Genomic DNA, 19,286 nt, shown 5'->3' on the forward strand with positions numbered 1-19,286 from the left:
TAGTTTTTTGGGGGGTTGGCCCCCAACTGTCCCTGCTCCCTTTTAAATTTGTAAAATTCTGCCCGTAGGGGGCAGTCCGGCATCCAATGTCCAGTCCTCCCACACAAATGGCAGGGTGCGGAGGACTTCGACGAAACAGCTGCTGCAACACCCTGCTTGGTGGAGGGCTCTTCTGCCGCGGCGACCCGGGGAGGTTGAATCCTCCTCTTTTCGCTGTCCCTGGTGGTCAGTAGCGGGACCTTACGCGCGCACACTTCCAACATATCAGCCATCTGCGGTGCCGGGTGGAGGGGCAGGCTGAGGATGGCATCCCTGCATGCCTGGTTGGCATTTGAGGACGCCACCTCCCGCAAGATGGTGCTTCTAGCTCCTTCGTCCGACACCTGATGTTCAATGGCCTTCCTCAACTTCTCCACGAAGTCAAGGAAGGCCTCGTCTGGACCCTGAAAGATTCTAGAAAAGGCAGTTGGGGGCGCGCCCCCCGGCAGCAACAAAAAGGCTTTTTCTGCGGCAGCTGCCGACGCTTTAAGAGCCTCCCGGGGAAGGGTACTCGCCTGGGAGTGCCCATCTTCCCAGTCCCCGGTCCCCAGGAGCTGGTCGATGGCCAAAGGGCGACCTGTGAAATCAACTCCCGATTGGGGTTGACTCCACAGGCTCGGGAGGGCTTCAGTCACCCCCCTCCTCCAGGCGGCCTCCCACATTACCCGCTCGGATGGATTCAGCAGGCAAGTGAAAAGCCGCCGGACATCGAAGGGGGTGATCTCTGCTTCGGAGAGTGTTGCTTCCAAAACTCCCCGGAAGTATTCACTCTCCCGGCCGTACTCCTTTTGGGCTTTGACCAGCTCCTTAATTTGTGAATGACTTAATGGGACCCATTGGCGACGCACTCCCCCACCCGCTTCTGGCTGGTAAACAACCGGAGCCGCCGATGGTACCATGGCCGGCTCCGGTTCCCGGCCCTTGGCCCCCCCCCCCCCGGGCCCCGACCCGTGGGAACCGGAGGGAGGGGCGTGGGAACCAGAAGAAGGGGAGGAGGGGGCGTGGCGGGAGACTGGGTGGCCCGATGACGAGGGGCCATCCCCGGAGGCGGGAGCGGGAGGCGGGGCACAGTGGCAAGCGGTAGGCGGGGAAAGGGGCGGGATTGTGGGAGGAACGATGGGAGGAGCTATCATGGGAAAGGGAGGCGGGGAAACGAGATGGGAGGGGTCAGATAGAGGGTGGAGCTGGGGGGAGGTCAGGAGGGAAGGGGCGGGGAAAGGGGAGTGGCCGAGAGGCAGGAAGGGGTTGGAACTTGGAAGAAAAGGATTCTGGGATGAGGATGGGGGTTTTCCCGCCATCTCGACCATGCGGTCGCCTCCATTTTGGGCCACGCCGCGGCCATCTTGTGAAACCAGAGGCGACCCGGGGCAAACTGGGGATTCAACGAACTGGGGTACATAACTCTGGGGTTTGGGGACAGGAGCAGGGGAGGCAGGACAAGTCGAGGAGCCCCCGAGAGTTTGGCCAGAACTCTCGGGGCGGGGGGACCGGGTATTCTGGAGAGGGCCAGGGGATGATGGAACGCCCTGCGCCTGGCTGGTCTGGGGGGGTGCCCCCTTCAGAATCCCGGTTTTAAGTTTGGGCGTACGGGAAGGGGTATTCGGGACAGAGGGTGAGGAAACCGAACTGGGGTGCGAAACCGAACTGGGGCAACGTTTAACTCGAACTGTGGCCTGTTCTGAGCTCCCTTCTTCTTTTAATATTTTTCTAATTTGGGCAACAAGCCTGGCCAATTGTATGAGGGAAGCGTCGCCTGGCCTGAACAACTCCGAGAGTCGAGTTTTAACCCTCCGCCAAAAGGCCGGATTTTTGATCAGGTCAGGCGAAACCTCCGGGAACTCAGAAGAGACCCATTTTATTAATTTTTCAACAACAGGTTTTTCATAAACAATTCCCCCCCCCCCAACAAGGATTCCCTCAACTTGGATAATAAGTCTCTTTTGGGCAGTGGACAGCTTAGCACCCATAGCTAGTAGAGACTTCCCACGAAGTCAAATGTCCACTACTAAGAACTTCGAGCCCAATCTGCCACGCAAAAGGAAAAACGAAAACTAAAAGGTGACCACCCACCGGCCCCTGCCTGTAAAATCAAGGGAGGGCGGCAGAACACCCTGGGGACTGGGGAGGACGACAGGGAGAGCGGCGAAACACTCACGTGTCCGGTGGGCGATCAAAGGAAAGCGCGGCGAAGCGGGTCCTGCGGCCGGACGGCTCGGGGTGCTCGAGGTCCCGTCCGGTCCCCGGGGAGCGCTGCCTCAGAGGGCCTGCTCACCTCGGGGTGCTGCTGCGTCCAAAGGACGGAGTCCAAAATCCGTAGGGTCCTTGCGAAGATTGTAAGTCCAGGCTCTACTGGTCCCGAATCCGGCCGACCAGGAGCAGGCAATCGATGCAGAGGGGCCCCACGTTGGGCGCCAGCAACTGAAGCTGTGGCTGTTTTTAAGGGGGGCCCGGCTGAAGGGATTTAGAGTCCAGCCACCTTCAGTTACACCGGCACTCCCCTGGCACGAAGCCAGTGGCATGTGCCGACCGTGGGTGGGGCGAGAGGAAACAGTCACCGATATTGAAGCAACCACGCCGCAGGAGTGAAGAAAAGAGACGGCCCTCCTCTGCTGGGTGAATTAACTTGGTTTAATCCAGGGTAGGGGAAGTGCAGGGTGGCCACCCAAAGGTGGCGAGCGGAGGAGGAGCCCCGAGCCCCTCCGGGGACCGGGTTTTACAGGGAAGGGGTGGGTACACAAGAAACCAATCATAGAACGAAAATTTGCATACATTGAAGACTGATGGGTGGTGTGGATCAATGGGGATAGGTCAGGGGAGGAGCCCAGGCCTACCAGCCAATCACTCAACACCCTAGCTGGAAGATTCTGGAACTTGGGGCGGGGTGCCGGTGATTGGCAGAAGGCCTGGGGAGGGGATACAAGGACAAATAAGGGATAATGAGGGAAAACGAGGAGGGGAAAACCGTGATTGACATAACTGGGGGTTTGAGCCAGACCAACTTGCCAAGCTAGGAGAGGGGAGAACGGAACAAACCAAACACAAACCACAACAGTCCCCCATGAGAACAAGAGCTAGCAAGCATGAAACTTCTCCCAGCTTCCTACAGAATACTTCATCTGTGTCTACATCCTCCTTGGATGGCCTGTAACAAACTCCCACCAGGATGTCTGCCTCGTCGCCCTTCCCCCGAATCTTTATCCATAAATGCTCAACTCTATCGGCACCATCATTAAGCTCTAGACAATCATGACACTCCTAACTTTCAGGGCTACTTTGCCAGCTCTCCTTCCTTGCCTATCCCTTCTGAAGATTTTGCAGCCATCCATTGCAGCACCCCAGTTGTGCAAGTCCTCCCACCATGTTTCCATGATGTCACCGTTTTCCTGCTGCCCAATGGCTTCCAGCTTCTCCTGTTTGTTGCCCATGTCACATGCATTGGTGTGGATGCACTTCAGCTGGGCTATTGATCCTACCACCTTTTTGTGGGGAGAAGCCCTAATTCCTACATGACCATTCTCAGGTGTTTCTCTGCTTTCTAATGTATGTTTCCTTTTCAACTTGTGCTGTTGCTGACATATACAGGTCTTTATTCCTGCATTACTGAGATGGCAGACCAAAAGACCTTCATAGCACTCTGCCTCTCCAACACTTGTGTGCCTCCCTCAGGCTGATCTCTAGTGAACATGGCTTTATCCCTTTTCCCTTCAAGTTTAGTCTAAAGCTCTTTCAGTGAGCCCTGAAAACTCCTGTGCAAAGATCCTTTTCCTGCTTTGCGACAGGTACACCCTGTCTGTCATATAAGCTCAACACCATGTAAATTGACCCATGATTAAAAAACCCAAAATTCTGCAGGGAGGGAGTTGCAGAGATTTGCCTGCTGCGTTCAGCAGGAGCTTGTCACCATTGTCCCCTGTCATTTAGGTCACTGCATTGGACAGAGGATATGGAATCCTCCATATCATGCATTCTGTCTGCCCTTTTGTGCCTGTCCCAGGGAAGGTAGTTGAACTCTTTTTTGCTTTTTCTTTCTTACTCCGATATTCCTCACCCTGCTTGCCTGCCTCTTTTCTGTCAGTACGAAGAGAAGCTCCTCTGCCTGGGCATGCCTCCCACAGGCACGCTCACTGCTGCTGGCCCCTACTGCCACAAGAGCAGGGCACACTCTGCAGCCTGGCACCAGGGTGTCAGTGTATTCCACTGGAGCTCTGCCTGGGTAGCTGCCTCGGCTGGTCACACAGTCTTGCCTAATTCCTTTCATTATTTTAGCTGTCAGCAAAAAATAGATAGTGAAAATTTGTCAGAGAAAGAATAATGTAAGACTAATGTAGTTGACATCACAGCTCTGCTTGTGGTCTCAGATCCCAATTCTAACATAATTTAAAAAATTGTAAGATAAAAGGTTGAACTGTTCTACTTAGTAAGTAGTAAGATTTTGAGAGATGAATGTAATAGAATGTGAAGATTTTGTAGATTGACTAGGATGTCCAAGCTTCTGGACAGCCAGAAATCCAAGGTGCACCCAGGGTAGGTGTAGATGTTCAATCAGTTGTGTACATGCAGTCAGTCAACACTTCCAGGAACTGTCAACTAAATTGCTTGAGCAGTGCACAGATGGACGGGATCTGCATGGTAAATGTCATGTTTTCAAAATGTCCCAAAGTAAAATAGTGGTGCAGCCTTCCAAGCTGATGGAGAAATTACATACAGCCCAAACTATCTGTATTGATGAACTCTCTGGCAGATGAAAAGATAATGGGCATCATGACTCCAGGCACTCAATGTGTTAATAATGTATCAAAATAGGCAGCCACTAATGGTGTGCTGCAATTTTTTGTGACATTGATTCTTTTAAGAAAAAGTCATAAAAACAGAAGCCTATAGCTAAAAATGACATTTCTAATGTTTTTGTGTGTGTGTGCTCAAAACTACGCATTCTCTGTCCAGACTGGTCAGTAAATTAACTATCATTGTATACTGAATCATGTAGGCAGTGTGTGCTTACTGCAAAACATTTTAGAAATCCTAATTATCTAATCACATAGACTACCAACAAGGTAAAGTAAGGAACAGCCATTTAAAAAATTATATGTTGAACTTAAATCTGTGTGTTCTTTTGCTTCTCTATAAGTTTTATTCATATGTACGCAGATTACAAATCCTGTAATGGATAATGTATGACACCAGGAAAGAACTTTTTCTTGTAAGAATTAGTTCTAGCAATTAGAGCAATCTAACAAAAGGTTTTTGAGGTTATATATTTGGTATGTTTTCAGGTTAATCTTGTTATGTTACAGTAGATCACAGCCAGGCATTATTGTTACTGGTATGTAAAATATTCCTTCCAGAATGAGTGAAGGGATTGAGAGGTTTCTGTCAGCAGTGCCCATAATAAACTCTGTTTCTGAGTGAACAGAGTGGGATAACCCCATAACAGCTCCTTAAGGAATTTTGGTGGATTATAAATTGGTACAGTTGATACGCATTTCAGTAGCCATAAGGAAATTCCATATGTTCTTTATTGAGGATGTAGGAAAACCTGTTGTTTCTTTGCATTTTTAATGCAAAGTATTCTAGGTACAAGCACAGTATCAGTTCTTTTGAGATAATTTTTCTCCCATATATTATACCATAATCAATTGGTTTCTACAAGGCATTATTAAAACAAAGCCAAGTTAATATTGATTTATCTCAAAAATGACAGACCTTTGAATATTTTAACCACGTTTATGTTAGTAAGGACATGCATATAACTGTATTGACTTTATTCTTTAACAATTTTTCCATCAAAGCAATACATTTCCTTCAACTTCTGAAAGTCTCAACCTCAAAAATAAGGAATTATTTCCTTATATTTGTATTTTTCTTTGACAGAAACCTTAGAAGAAAAGAGGAGCAATATTTCTGGGGTCAGAATTTGAACTCTAGAGTACCATTAATGTATTATACTCCCAAATGATTTATCAGGGAAAGACCAGTGGTAAATAAAACTTTAAAAGAACCAAATATAATGAAGTGTCAGTAGAAGTAAAAGTCTAGGAAGTTTTCAAGGGCAGAAAGTATTACATTAAAATCAGAAGCATTAATTATATTTTGTTTAAAACACCATTTTCAATGGAAGTTTTTGCCATCATTGTAAATTAAAATAAAATGCTTTTTTCATGGGCAACTGAGATGGCATGCTACATTATAACACTACATATATTATCAGAGGGAATATGAAATGGGATTTTCATAGAAATTTGAAATAATTTTAAATTTTATTCTTAATAGTTTATAATCTATAATAGTTTATAATAATTTTATTATAATATTTATAGAATTATAGATATTATATTACATGTAATATAATATATATTATAATCATTATGTAAAATTTATAAGCATTTGTAAAATGTCATAAATGAGGTTTTCAAAATTATTATATCTAAAACCTACAGTATTATTATAGCTATCAAGATACAAAATATTTCACATTTCTTTCTAATTGTTGAGCAAATATGACAATCTTTCTCATAATACTTTTTTTAGGGTCATCTACTTTACAGAAGCTGACACTAAAATCCTGTCTAGATCTTTCCTAACTTGGGAAAATGTTTAGCTAAAATAACTGTTACAGATTGTGGAATGTATAGTCAGCAAATAGGAAAAATTAGAAGTCATCAAATTAGAAAGTCATAATATTATTTGTAGTCATGAATGATTAAAATTTTAGAAGCAAGTTATATGAAGAAAATGAGAAAAACACTAGTGAAAATAATGGATTTAAGTCATGGCACATGAATAATATGATCATTCAATTTACAATGTTAAATAATTCAGTCTGTTTTGCTCTGAATGCAATTTCTCAACATACTATCACTGAATAATTTTTATTATTTTGTGACCTCATAAGCCATTAATTTGACATTAAAAGATGAAGTGATTATAACAGAACAGTGAATACAATAAGGAAAATAATTGTGAGAAATCAAAGAAAGTTTACCTGACTTTGATGCTATGCTATTATAACAATCTTACTCTTAGAAGGAGCTTTCTTTTCCTGGGTTTCTTTCAGTTGTATTCTCACACGTGTTAGCCATGTTGTGAGTGAGACTTCCAGCACAAGCAGATGGTGTGACCACAACTCCAGTTCCTCTTCACAAGCCTTGTAATGAAATGCAAAGCAACCGAAAAATAGAGTCCTGTGCAGTCCATCTCATTGTCTAATGGCTAATGCTGGCCATGTTTAAGAAAGGACTGAACATTCCAAGCCTATCAACATGTGAATAACATCATAACTACAGAATATCACCTTCATTATGTGACAAATACACCTGATCCAGTAACATCTGCTTGCCTTTTTATAATTTCTACCCAAACTCAGTCAAATTTATGGGGAAAAAAATCAAGACACTTATTTCCAAAGAGACAATCTCAGACTGTTACAAATCCAAACACATTGGAGAGGGGCAAGGAGGGGGAAATTTCAGTTGGGGTAAGTTAACCATCAGGAACATCCACAGTCTTCTTGCCATTAGCACTAAGGACTAACACAGACAGAAGATGAGGTCCCCAAGCCCATCGTGTGTTAGAGCTGAACATCAATCCATCCCACCTCATCACTCCTGGGGTGCTGGATTCCTATGGCAGACTGCCGGCCACAAGGAGGCAAGTTAGCAGTTTCACATAAATTTTCTAGGCCACTGCAATGTCTTCCGTCTTACACACAGTCCTTCCTTACCCATCTACTGTGGAATATCATCAATTAGCTTAATTTACAGATTACAGTAATAGGGAGGAAAATTTTGTAAAATTTTTGATTTTCTTGATTTTTGCTGACCTTCATACTGAAAAAGGTGGAGAACTAAATTTTTTTCATAGGACAAAGACAGTCAATACCACAAAGGTTAAAGTAGTTGGGTAATAAAAGAAAATATCTAATCTTATTTTTGGGGTTCTTTTTTTTATTATTTTGATGGAGGTTTCGGTTGGTTGGTTTGGGGGATTTTCTTGGAACTGTTCTTTTGTTTTTAAAGGCAGAAGAGTTAGGAACAACTAGGAACAACCTTTGGAATGCTTGTGTGTTTTTCTTAGTAAGTGTCATAATTTGATAGTGTGCTAATATGCTGAATCTTTGGAATTATTTACTTTATTGAGGTTGAGAGATTCAATTGCTTGCATTCTTGACAGATCAAGAGAAGAGTAAAATAATGAGAATACGTTCTTTAGAAGAGGCTAGGAAGAGGTGAGGATCATATCTATGTTTCTTAGAACTTATCAAGGTCAAGGTCAAGTTTTTCTAGAATTAAAGAATTGGGAAAACCCAACAACAAGCCAACAAAATGCCCTCATGAAATAGGTCAGTGGTTGGCACTGAGGAAGAGACACTGGTCTTCAGACAACACCAGAAGGGATAAGCTATCTAGACTGCATGCTACATTATTTATCCCAAATGTTTGGATTGCTTTTTCTTTTGTTCATTACTCTCTTTGCAGACTATGAGCAATCTAAGTTTAAAAAAAAAAAAAAAAGAAGAAAATCAAAATAAACTGAAGTGAGTTTACAAACTTCTGAAATTGCACTGTGACAGATCTGCTGTTCATTTCATTTCATTTATATAAATCTTTTCAGTTTATTGCCAGCTTCTTCTGTGAATTTGACAGTACAATATTTTGTGACAGTTAAAGCTTTACTTCATGTAAATGGACTTTGATTTCAGGCATGCCAAAGAAATTTAATACAGTTCTGTCACACACTGATAAAGAAAGATGATAGACATACATAACCAGCAGCATTTTTGACAGTTTTCTGCCAAGTCATGCTATGTAGCTTCAGCTGAGAAATGAAAAATAATTTTGTTTAACATTACCCTATGGGGTCTAATGAATGTTCAATGAATTTCAGTCCTGAACTTTCAATCCTGTATACTGAGTCATGGAAAGCTCACACCATTCTGTCATGCATCACTTGTTAATGACATTCTTTGACCTTCATAAAGAGACTTAACAAAGGAAATGAGTATCCATTGTTGTTTGACATAAAAAGGTAGTATTTAGCATGAATAGCCCCATTCCAAATCTTCATGTTCCATGAAAAAGCTAGTATGCATTTCATGAGTTCATTATAAAAGGATATTATTTCAAGATAGATGATTTACAAATTGTTATATGTCTATCTTTTTGTACTGTTATATTCAGGGGGTTGCAAGAAGAGAAGGAATGTAGTACCAATTGTTCATATTAGGCTACAGTAGAAAAGTTAATGGGAAAAGCTGAAAGAAAGGGACAGGGGACCCACTGCTCACTCAGGCTCTTCACGGTAGTACTTGGTGGGAGGAAGAGTGTAAGTGGGACAAAAGAGCATCAGAATGAATATAAGAAAAAATGTTTTTGAAGAAAAACTTTTTTCAACGTGAGTACAGTCAAGAAATGGAGCAGGTTGCACAGAGAGGCTGAACAGCCTCCATACTTGGAAGTTTTCAAGGTATTACAGAATAAACCCCTGAGCAACCTGGTCTAATCTCATCCCCTTATCATGTTTTGAGCAGGAAGTTGAACTAGAGGGCTCCCACAGCTCCTTGCAACCTGAATTATTATTTTATCCTATGATTTTTTGGTACTGGGTACCCAACAGCTGTAAAAAAGAGAAGGCTTTAGTAAAGTATTAGGAAAAAGGAAAAATTATTGCCAGATGGGAAAAGAGGCAAGAAAACCCTTATTGCAATAGCTTTCTCCACTTGTTCCCTACTGCATCTATAGAAGGGGGCTGGTACATCCAAAATTAGGAACAGGAAAGATGTCTACAAAATCTTCACACCAGCCCTGGAAGGAGTGATGGGGCTGGAGTGGGGAGTCTACCAAAGTAATTTACATAATTATGTCCAAGAAAAGCCATATATGTTAAGGGTAATCTAGAACAATTAGTTCCTTATGCTGTGTTTTGTTTTTGTGACTCTTATAACGGAATTTTATTTCTCTTATCTTGACAGAAGTCAGTACGCACACTCTTTCATATTTAAATCTTGTACGACCATAAACCAGAGTCATGTCACATATGGAAGATACAGCCTGCCCTGGAAAGATGGACATAATTGGGGTGTACTGAAAAGACATGTTTGTGCTATCTGTATTCAGGGCTTCTCCTGAGTTTTTGAGTCACTTCCACACTAGGTTGCAGGAGTGTTTTTGTGCTGTTTACACTGGTTTATGCAGAGAAAGACAACTCCCTTGGTATGTCTGGAACTTCTTTGATGAGAAGCCTGAAAGTGGAAAATGGCTTCACACTTCAGGAGGGAGGGATGGAAAGGAAACCTGTCACACTAACATAACATATATTTGAAAAAGTCTTCTTCCTTTTTTATTCTGTTCATTGACCTCCAAAGATGAAAGACAGAATTCCATTCCTAAGACTTAATATATTTTTTGCCTACATATTCAAAACAGATACAAAACTATTAACTCTTCAGAAGTTCACAGCTAGATCGTATTGATAGGGACACTGGAGGAAATGGAGAAGCAACTATTAGCTTCACTTTGGAATAGGAAAAAAGATATATAAAATGTCAGTATCAAGGATATTAGTAAATATCTATGAAGATATGTGTAAATATTAAAATAATTTCTGATTTCAGGAAAAAGATGGAGTTGAATGTGCAACCATGGACAATAACATTTTTATCTTATACAACTTTGTTTCTCTTTTAGTGGCAAAGCATTACTATAACACTGGTTGAGAAAGTGCAGATGGTTGCTGTAATCCTAGGATCTCTGTTCTTAGTAGCAAGTGTGACTTGGCTTCTATGGTCAGCCTTCAGCCCTTATGCAGTATGGCAAAGAAAGGACATCCTTTTTCAAATCTGCTATGGAATGTATGGTTTTATGGATCTAGTATGCATAGGTAAGCTCAAATCTTTAAACAGCACAGACTGTGGTTTAAGACTGTGACTATTTCTATTTTTCTAATTGGTCACTCTAATTGATCAGTTCTTTGCAGATTTATTCTCAGCTGATACCTTTGGCAAATGCTGCTTTTTACAGTGTTGCAAATATTGCAGAGAGAAAAGAATCAAAGAAGCTTTACTCTCAGATTCATCAGTGGATTCACAAAATCTTAGTGGTGAGAACAGGATCAGCTTAAATTTCTTGATAAAATGACTAACAAAGTTCAGGGAGTTAAACAGATGAAAATATGAAAGACATTATTAAAATAATTAGTAAAGTTACACACTGTCATCTTCTGATGCCAGTTTGAATTAGATTGTACCATCATGAAGCACAGAAGAAGCCCTTGAAGATGTCATGAAACTGCACACCCAAAATTAGGTTGCACAGATTTATATAGGTCACTGTGCTAGAAATGGAGGAGAATGGAGAAGGCAGGCATGAGTTCTTTGCACATCATAAACAATTATGAAACACTCACACAGTGCTAACTATAGTAACTTGCTTTACTATTAAAAAGCCCCAAGTAATTTAGCTGAAATCTTGTAAAAAAAAATACATTTTACTGCAACACTGTATTAACCACTTTTGAAATTTCTGAAAATACACTGAACCCAGGAATATTTAAATAGAAATCCCTTGTAGTATTTGGTAAAACAATCTGATTTGATTCATAGAATATTTATTATTATTTGGAGAGAAAATTTATGTTAAATAGTACATAATTATATAATTTAGAGAAATAAATTTACATAATTAGTAATAATTATTTACATCAAACAACATTCACAGAATTTTAATTGCAAGAAAATCCAAAAGTCAAACGCCATTTGATGTTTGCATTGACATTTCTGAGAGATAAATGTTATCTGAATCTTATATATGAGAATTAGAACAGTGCTGAATTCTGCTTTGTAAGGGACAAAGAAGCAGAGTGATTCCTAATATCAAGGGTTTTGCTTCAACTGTAAAGCCACATCATCTTTTATTGAAACCATCCCATTACTGTAAAAGTATTTATATTTCAGCTACATCAGCAGTTCTGTTCATTTTGTAATTTTTGTTAGAGAAGCCTGCCCTGGAATATTTTGTAACACAGGCTTTCTTCTGTGAACCCAAATCTCAGACAGAAAAGTGAGCAGAATCTCATAGTTTGGACAAGTGCTCATCTTTTAAATGAATAAAAGGACTCAGCTACGTGTCCTCTTAGATGCTGATTTCTGAACATCACCTCTTCCAGCTTAACACTCCATACTGAGGGCTTTGCTTTTGTTTAAAAATACACTAAAGAAAAATAAAATGTGCTTCAGGCATTCCAAGCATTTCATTTATATGGAGTTCTGGTTTGTTTGGGTTTTTTTCCCTAATAAAGAAAATACTTCGGAATGCATCAGCTAGTTGAAATAACCAGTTACTTCAAATTATTTTCATTTTTCCCATTTGTTTTACTGTTAAAACACCTAAACCAGATTAAACTCAAAATCAGCCAAGAACGTCTGTGGGTTATCAGAAATATTACTGTATTTATCCATAGAAGTAAATATTTGGCAGGCAACCTTTGATAGATTGGTGCATCCTTTAGCTGCCTTTCAAGCCAGCTAGGCTCAAGCCACTGCTGAAGTGGAAGCTGCTGAACAAATGTGTACCTCACATGGAGCTTCTGCAGGAGCAAAGCAAACACACAGATAAAGTGACTGGCCTGTCACTTAATAAATGCATATTTTATAGAACTATCACAAATAATACAGGAAAATTTAAATGTAAAAGTGACTACAATTAAATATATTTGGACACTGTATTGTAGTTACAAAATTCACTGCACATATGACTTAGGAATTTACTAGACTGTATCTGGAAATTCAGAAAGCTGTATAAAGGAGGTTTTATAATTGAAGTATTTTGATAATCCAGATTCATTAAAGCCACTTTCTTCTCTGCTAAGGAACTTGATGCCTTGCAACATTCCTGTAACTCCTTGGTTGTTAAAAGGAACAGGCTGAAGTTATTTACAATAAACACATATATCTGCACTTTACATGTCTTTACTCAGAAAATCTTTTTTTTCTCCCATACTGGACCTAAGGCTAATAATAAGACCCACTTATTCTGCATATAATTTTTAGTAATTTGCATTCTGTTTAGCTTGTAAGATCAGGACTTTTTGTAACTCTTATAGTCAACCTTATTAAATTTCATCATTTTCTTTCATGATAAAGTGAGGGAATTGGATTGATAATTTTAATTTACAATTTTCAAATAAAATTCTCTAATAGATATATGTAAGTATTACCTATAAATCATTTTTAAAACCCAAAATACTTTCCATTATGCTGATGATTTCCCTAGGCATTAACTTATTTTACCATTATTACGAATAATCTCTTATATCATGAAGCTTGTAATGCTTCCAACCAGCTACAGGTTTCACTTAGGATCTCCTCTCCTTTCAGTTGTGTTTAGTCATCCATGGCATTGTCTTAGTTTTGAACAGGATTTGGAGTGAGGGAATACCTCTACTCCCACTGTAATCTCTCTTTATTTCAATGAAAAATTTATGCAGACATACAGGTTTTCCTGTGCACCACGTATTTCAAGATAATGCTTGACATACTGGTGGTATGACCAAGATTTATTCCACCTGCTTTCAGTTATACCTCCCTTACACCTTTGCAGAAACAATACAAATATTTTTTATTTTTTGGTTGTTTGTGAAGTGTAGATATCTTCACACAAAAAGTGTGAAACATTTTTTTGAAATGTTTTGCTATAATTTTTAAAAGCAATTTGCCAAAAGGTACTGACATATTTTTATGACATATTTGAAAATGTGCACATAACAATTCATTTACTCAATGACTGACTTTTATATCACATGTAGCACACCAGTCACTTTCTTATTAAGTAAATTACACCTAACTTGTATTTTACTTCTTTGTTTTTACATTTTAACAAAAGAAACACCCTGAAGATTATAGATCATGAGAATAATATATTCTGTTCATTTTAGTGTACATGCTTTATTGGTATCCACTATTCTCTTTCTTCTAGTCTGAATTTTCCCAGAATTGTTCCTGACAAATGGGATTGTTTTTATTTATCAGTGTTGGTTTTAACCGTACAAGTCATTATCTTGTACCTTGCTGCATCAGAGCTGAGCGCAAAGCTGTTCTCTTTGAAATTTGCTATTGGTTGAAGTTTTCTTAAAGCAAACCTTGAACACCCTGATCAAGCAAAACTACAGCCTGTGAAACCCAGAGCTGTTCCAGTGATAGTGCTAGGATCAGACCATCTATGTAGGGATTACCAAAGGGAGTGAGTTCACAAAAGGAATGAATAGTATAAATGCCTTATCTACCTGCTGAAGGACAGTATATCAAGCCTTTGCCATTCTACTTTCCAAACCTAGCAATCATTTTGCCTAACAGAAAAGTAGTAGAATTTTATATTTTTTTACTGGAAAATAGTCATAACTACTGGTCATAAATGGTTCTAACATGAGCAAAACCTCTCACAAATAATAACAGCTGACTTGCAATCACAGAATAGCAGTGCTGCTCCCTTTCCAGCACTGAAAAGTAATTGTTGCATTGCACTAGACACATGACAGGTGCCAGTAGTACTGTGGCAAGGGAGGAAGAGATGGGAGCCAGTGCGAGGTGTGAATTGCCCTCTGAGAACCACTTTCTTCCCTGCTAAGGAACTTGATGCCTTGCAACATTCCTGTAACTCCTTGGTTGTAAAAAGGAACAGGCTGAAGTTACTTACAATGAACACATCTAGCTGCACTTTATATGTCTTTTCTCAGAAAGCCTTTTTTTCTCCCACACTGGATCTAACACTAAATAATTTATAAAGAATTATATTTGTTTACTATTACTATTTTTAGCATGGATATGTTTTACTTTAATGCTGTGAGCAATTGATTGCTTTTTTTTTTTTTTTTTTTTTTTTATCTGTGGGCCCTAGAATAGTTTTAAGACATGACATTTTGTCCAGAGGTAAAGTCTGTTCCTGAAAATGATCTTTTATCCCTGGATAAAATCTTGTGATATTACTGGGAGGACCATTCCTAAATGTTTATATAAAAGATTAGTATGATAAATAAGATAAAGTTGTAGCCTAATACCACCAAATATGAATAAGATAAGTTGACTGCTTGTAAAGACATTCAGTAGTAAAAAATGTCAAGTATCTTGTGAGTCAGGATAAGAAAACTTTTGAAGATGGTAAAAGAATAGAATAGTACTTGGCAAAAAGATAAAAAAAGAAAACAAAATTAAGATTCTTCATAATCCTATTAGCTGGATAGCTGGATCCCGCTGCAATCCCTCCATCTTAGAGATAAAACGTAAAGGTAAAGCCTTCTTAGGACCATAGGACATTTTAGATGGGTCCATCATCCAAAAACCCTGTTCCTTGTAGATATTAATGATTCGACAGAACATCTGAACAGCTAACAGTAGTGAATTGTAATATTTCTTGGGATCATCTGAGTCAAACAAATATTTTTCCCCTACAAGTGTTCAGCTGTGTCCTCTGTGCTGTTGAAATCATGGTGTTTGGAACAAATCAGTGCTCTTCAGGGATTTGTTCTTGTTTTCTTTCTCATAGCTACCTTCATTGCCGTGAAATCCTTAAGAGAAAGGCAATTATTTGCCATTTCCTTACAGCTCCACTTCAGTGACTAACTACTTATATTTTGAGCATCAGAATTCCTCTGGACCTGGAAAATCTCTAGCATTTAAATTTTACCTGGAGTTCCTCTTTTTGTGGTCTTGGAACTGTTGGTGCCAAGAACTTCACATCCCCCCTGCCCCCAAAGTTATTTTGCCTCATCTACGTAGGTATTTTTCAATCTATAGCTCTATCAAGAAGGGAGCTAAAACTTTTTATGAGAGGAATTATGAAAGTGCTGCTTTTCTCCTTCAGCACTGCCAAATCTGACAACTTCATGTCAAGGCTTGCGATATTTGATCCTTTGTATTGTAGCTCTTTTAAAGGATATGTGACTGACAGCTTCCACTATAAAGGAACCCTTGCCAATGTTTAAAGACTTTGAAAACATAATTTCAATAAATCCTGAAAGCCCCAAGACAGTAAAAAAGAGATCCCTGAAAGAAGTCATCCTACAACTTCATCTGTTGCAATTTTGGAAAGATATTTTGACTGTTTAAATGTACTTCATGTATCTCAATGATCCTTTCTCAAATACTTTGTTCTCTGTTCTGAAATATGTTGTTCAGGTTCTAGTGGAGTGCAGACATGTATCTTTACTTTGGAGTAAATAGGTTCTTTTAACTTTGCTTCATCACAGACTTGAGAGAAGTTGGACCAAATAATGCTGTGTTCCAGGAACAGGTTGAGGAAGATTATTCTCATCTCCTTTATCAACTTCATAGGAAATCCAAAAGAACACAAAAGGATTAATCTTTGTCACAACATTAAAACCATGGCTAATTTGGTTTGTAAATTCTGTACAGGATCCAATACACTTATTCTTTTTTGTACAATCAAGCCAGTCTTGAAGGTACATTTATGTAGCGACTAAATTATTATGATAAATTTTAAAGACAGGTTACTTTATCTATGTCTCAGAAGATAAAGATAGAAATCTTGCAATCAAGAAAAAAAATCCACTAAAATGCTTTGCTGTTACAAAATACATTTAGAACATTTACTATTTAATTATTTTGTGCTACTTTTGCTATATTGGATGCTTCAATAAATTCTAGGCAACTTGAAAGCCTTACAGAGATGCTGCATGCACTATCATATCCTTCTGAAAGAAATCTTTGTGTTTCTCCATCTTTCAGCGTAATGATCTTTAAAAATATGTTAGAGTAGGCGTTGCTATCTGCAAATCATTGCACTTTAATGTGAGGTTTGCTGTTCATGTAAATATTTTTACCACCCTTTCAGCTTGTGTCATCTTTCTGTGAGCATCTCCTTTCTGGTATCAGTTAATTGTGCTAAAGGACCTCAGACACTTAAATCAGAATTTTCTTGTGCAGAAACAGGTGATATACAATCTCTTGGGCTAAAGCACATCACTGGTCATATTACAGATGTGGCCATGTATAGGAAAATTTAAGGCAAGGAGCACACTGGACAAAAGATTTTTAAATGTTTTTGGCTAGGCAGATTGCTCTCTTCCCAAAGCAGGGAGCCAGAGAAAACAGGTGGTGTTGCTCAGAACTGTGTAAGTGTCCTCAACCAGGCTGGCTGAGGAAAAAACTAGTAGGAAGGCAGAAGCCCCATGTGTCTCCCCAGTAGATCCATATTTGAAATACTCACATATAAAGAGTGTGAGTATAAACATATACATACATACAAAAAGTTAGAAGCTTAATTTCTTTAAATAAATTGCTTGAACACATACAATAGGCATAAATATTAGTTACATGGAAATTCATAAGCAGATTGGTCTCCTGAGGACTCCAGAAATTCTGTATTTTCCTTGAGGGACCTTTTAAAAGATTTCTTGGTCTCAAGAAAAAGATAATTTACAACTTTTTCCTATTGAATACTGAAGAGAAAGAAGAAAGTCTATCATCCTTACCATGCTCATTGTAGTTAATAATAACATTTAATTTTATCTTGTTCTAAAGAACAAGACAGGAAAGTCATTATATTTACAGCTGTTTCATAAATCTTATGTGCTCCCACGTTGAACTGGGAATATGAAAGCAGTTAAATTTGTCAGTTTCTGTACTGAATTCTACAAAACACTCTTAAGCAAATTTAGGACTGTCCTGTTCATTGCAGAAGGTCTAGCTACTTAAAGGTCTACTTAAAGGAGTACCAATCTCAGTAAATAAATAGTACTTACCATGAACAAGGGCAGCACTAGCATAAACAGTTAATATCTAAATCTGCCAGTTTTGCATTAGTTTACTTAAATCTGAATAATTTATTTAGTTAGGCATGCTCAGATTATTCCACTATTGGTTATGTTGAGGTTTCATTCAGGACAACTTATTTCCTCTGCATGTTCCTACCTCCCAAACAAATGAATAACCAGTTAAATTGCATATGTACAGTTTGTTTGAATTATTAATGTTATGAGTAATTTAATTGCATCTGGAAATTGCCAGAGTCATTAAAATGTGTTAAATCTCTATTTGCTCTCAAAATGGTATCCATTGACCTTTTGCATAAACTCTCTTTTTTCCCTCTTACTTTCAGGACTGATAGTCCATGAAGGTGCATCTGTTTACCGAGTGTTTAAACGCTGGAGAGCTGTGAATCTGCACTGGGATGTGTTAAATTATGATAAAGCCACGGACATAGAAGAGAGCAATCGAGGAGAATCCTCAGCAGGGAGGACATTGTGGCTGCCACTGACTGCATTTAGAAACAGAAGTTTAGTTCATCCAACACAATTAACCTCACCGAGATTTCAGTGTGGCTATGTGTTGCTACAGCTGTTCAACCGCATGAGACCTCAGGAGGATTCATCAGAGGATAACTGCTCTGGGGAAGTAGTGATGAGAGTGACCTCAGTGTAAAGATTGTGCTCACTGTGCTACACAGATAAGGATAATGTGCCCTGGTGTTACAGGACTGCAGAATGTAGTTATGATGAATGGTGAAACCATTAACACTTGAAAAAATATATACACTTGTTTTTTTTAAATTTAATGTTTTTTATATGATCAGATAAAACATAAATACATTTTTCTGGGGGAAAAAGTCTCTTGCTTTTTATATAGTCTGATTTATTGAATCTTTTCTCAATTTGTACCTGAGGTGTATGTAACATAGCTTAACTCTTAGGTCTTTAAATGATGAGGAAACTCATTTTTAAGTAAAAAGATATATTTAAATGTATTTTCTTAAACTCTGGCTTTAATCCACTACTGTTATTTTTTTCCACTTTCATGAGGATTAAACTGGGCAACATTCTTCCAAAAAGAATAAGAATGTTGACACAAGTCAAATATTTTTCCTTTTCTGTCTTTATTTTGCTGTTGTTTGTAGCTCAGTTCAGGTGTGTGAAATTAAGTGAAGGATATATTGTCTTTTGCATTTAAGCAGGAAGTCCAGTGGGTGTTCTACAAAACCTAAAGGAAGATGGGAAGTGTTTTCTTTTAGCTCTCCGAGATGTCCATGCAAGATATCAGACACAAGTATGACACAGACAGGGGAAGAGTCTTTTACTGCCTCTCAAGTTTCTTAAGATCTGCAGAGGGCTGGTGCTGTGCCTGTGCACAGAAGTGACCTTACCTTCTCAGCAGCGCTGCTGGAATTAGCAGTGTGTGAATCTTTAGTGCCATTCTAATTATAGGTCATTGACATCCCTTAAAAAAAAAAAAAGAAGAAAAAGAA

At 39.2% G+C, this 19,286-nt stretch overlaps 1 protein-coding gene across 1 annotated transcript in view; it reads left to right on the forward strand.

The window, feature by feature from the left end:
* The window catches only part of MARCHF11 (membrane associated ring-CH-type finger 11), a 40,303-nt gene extending 21,405 nt beyond the window's left edge, over positions 1–18,898 (forward strand). The window contains exons 3-4 of the mRNA XM_036378627.2: positions 10,722–10,914; positions 18,144–18,898. Of these exons, the coding sequence (XP_036234520.1) occupies positions 10,722–10,914; positions 18,144–18,466 (516 nt within the window). The 3' untranslated portion in view covers positions 18,467–18,898. The remainder of the gene's footprint in view (positions 1–10,721; positions 10,915–18,143) is intronic.
* Positions 18,899–19,286: the final 388 nt, after the last annotated feature.

The sequence above is a fragment of the Molothrus ater genome, chromosome 1 (genome assembly GCF_012460135.2).
Source record: "Molothrus ater isolate BHLD 08-10-18 breed brown headed cowbird chromosome 1, BPBGC_Mater_1.1, whole genome shotgun sequence".
Taxonomy (NCBI): Eukaryota; Metazoa; Chordata; class Aves; order Passeriformes; family Icteridae; genus Molothrus; species Molothrus ater.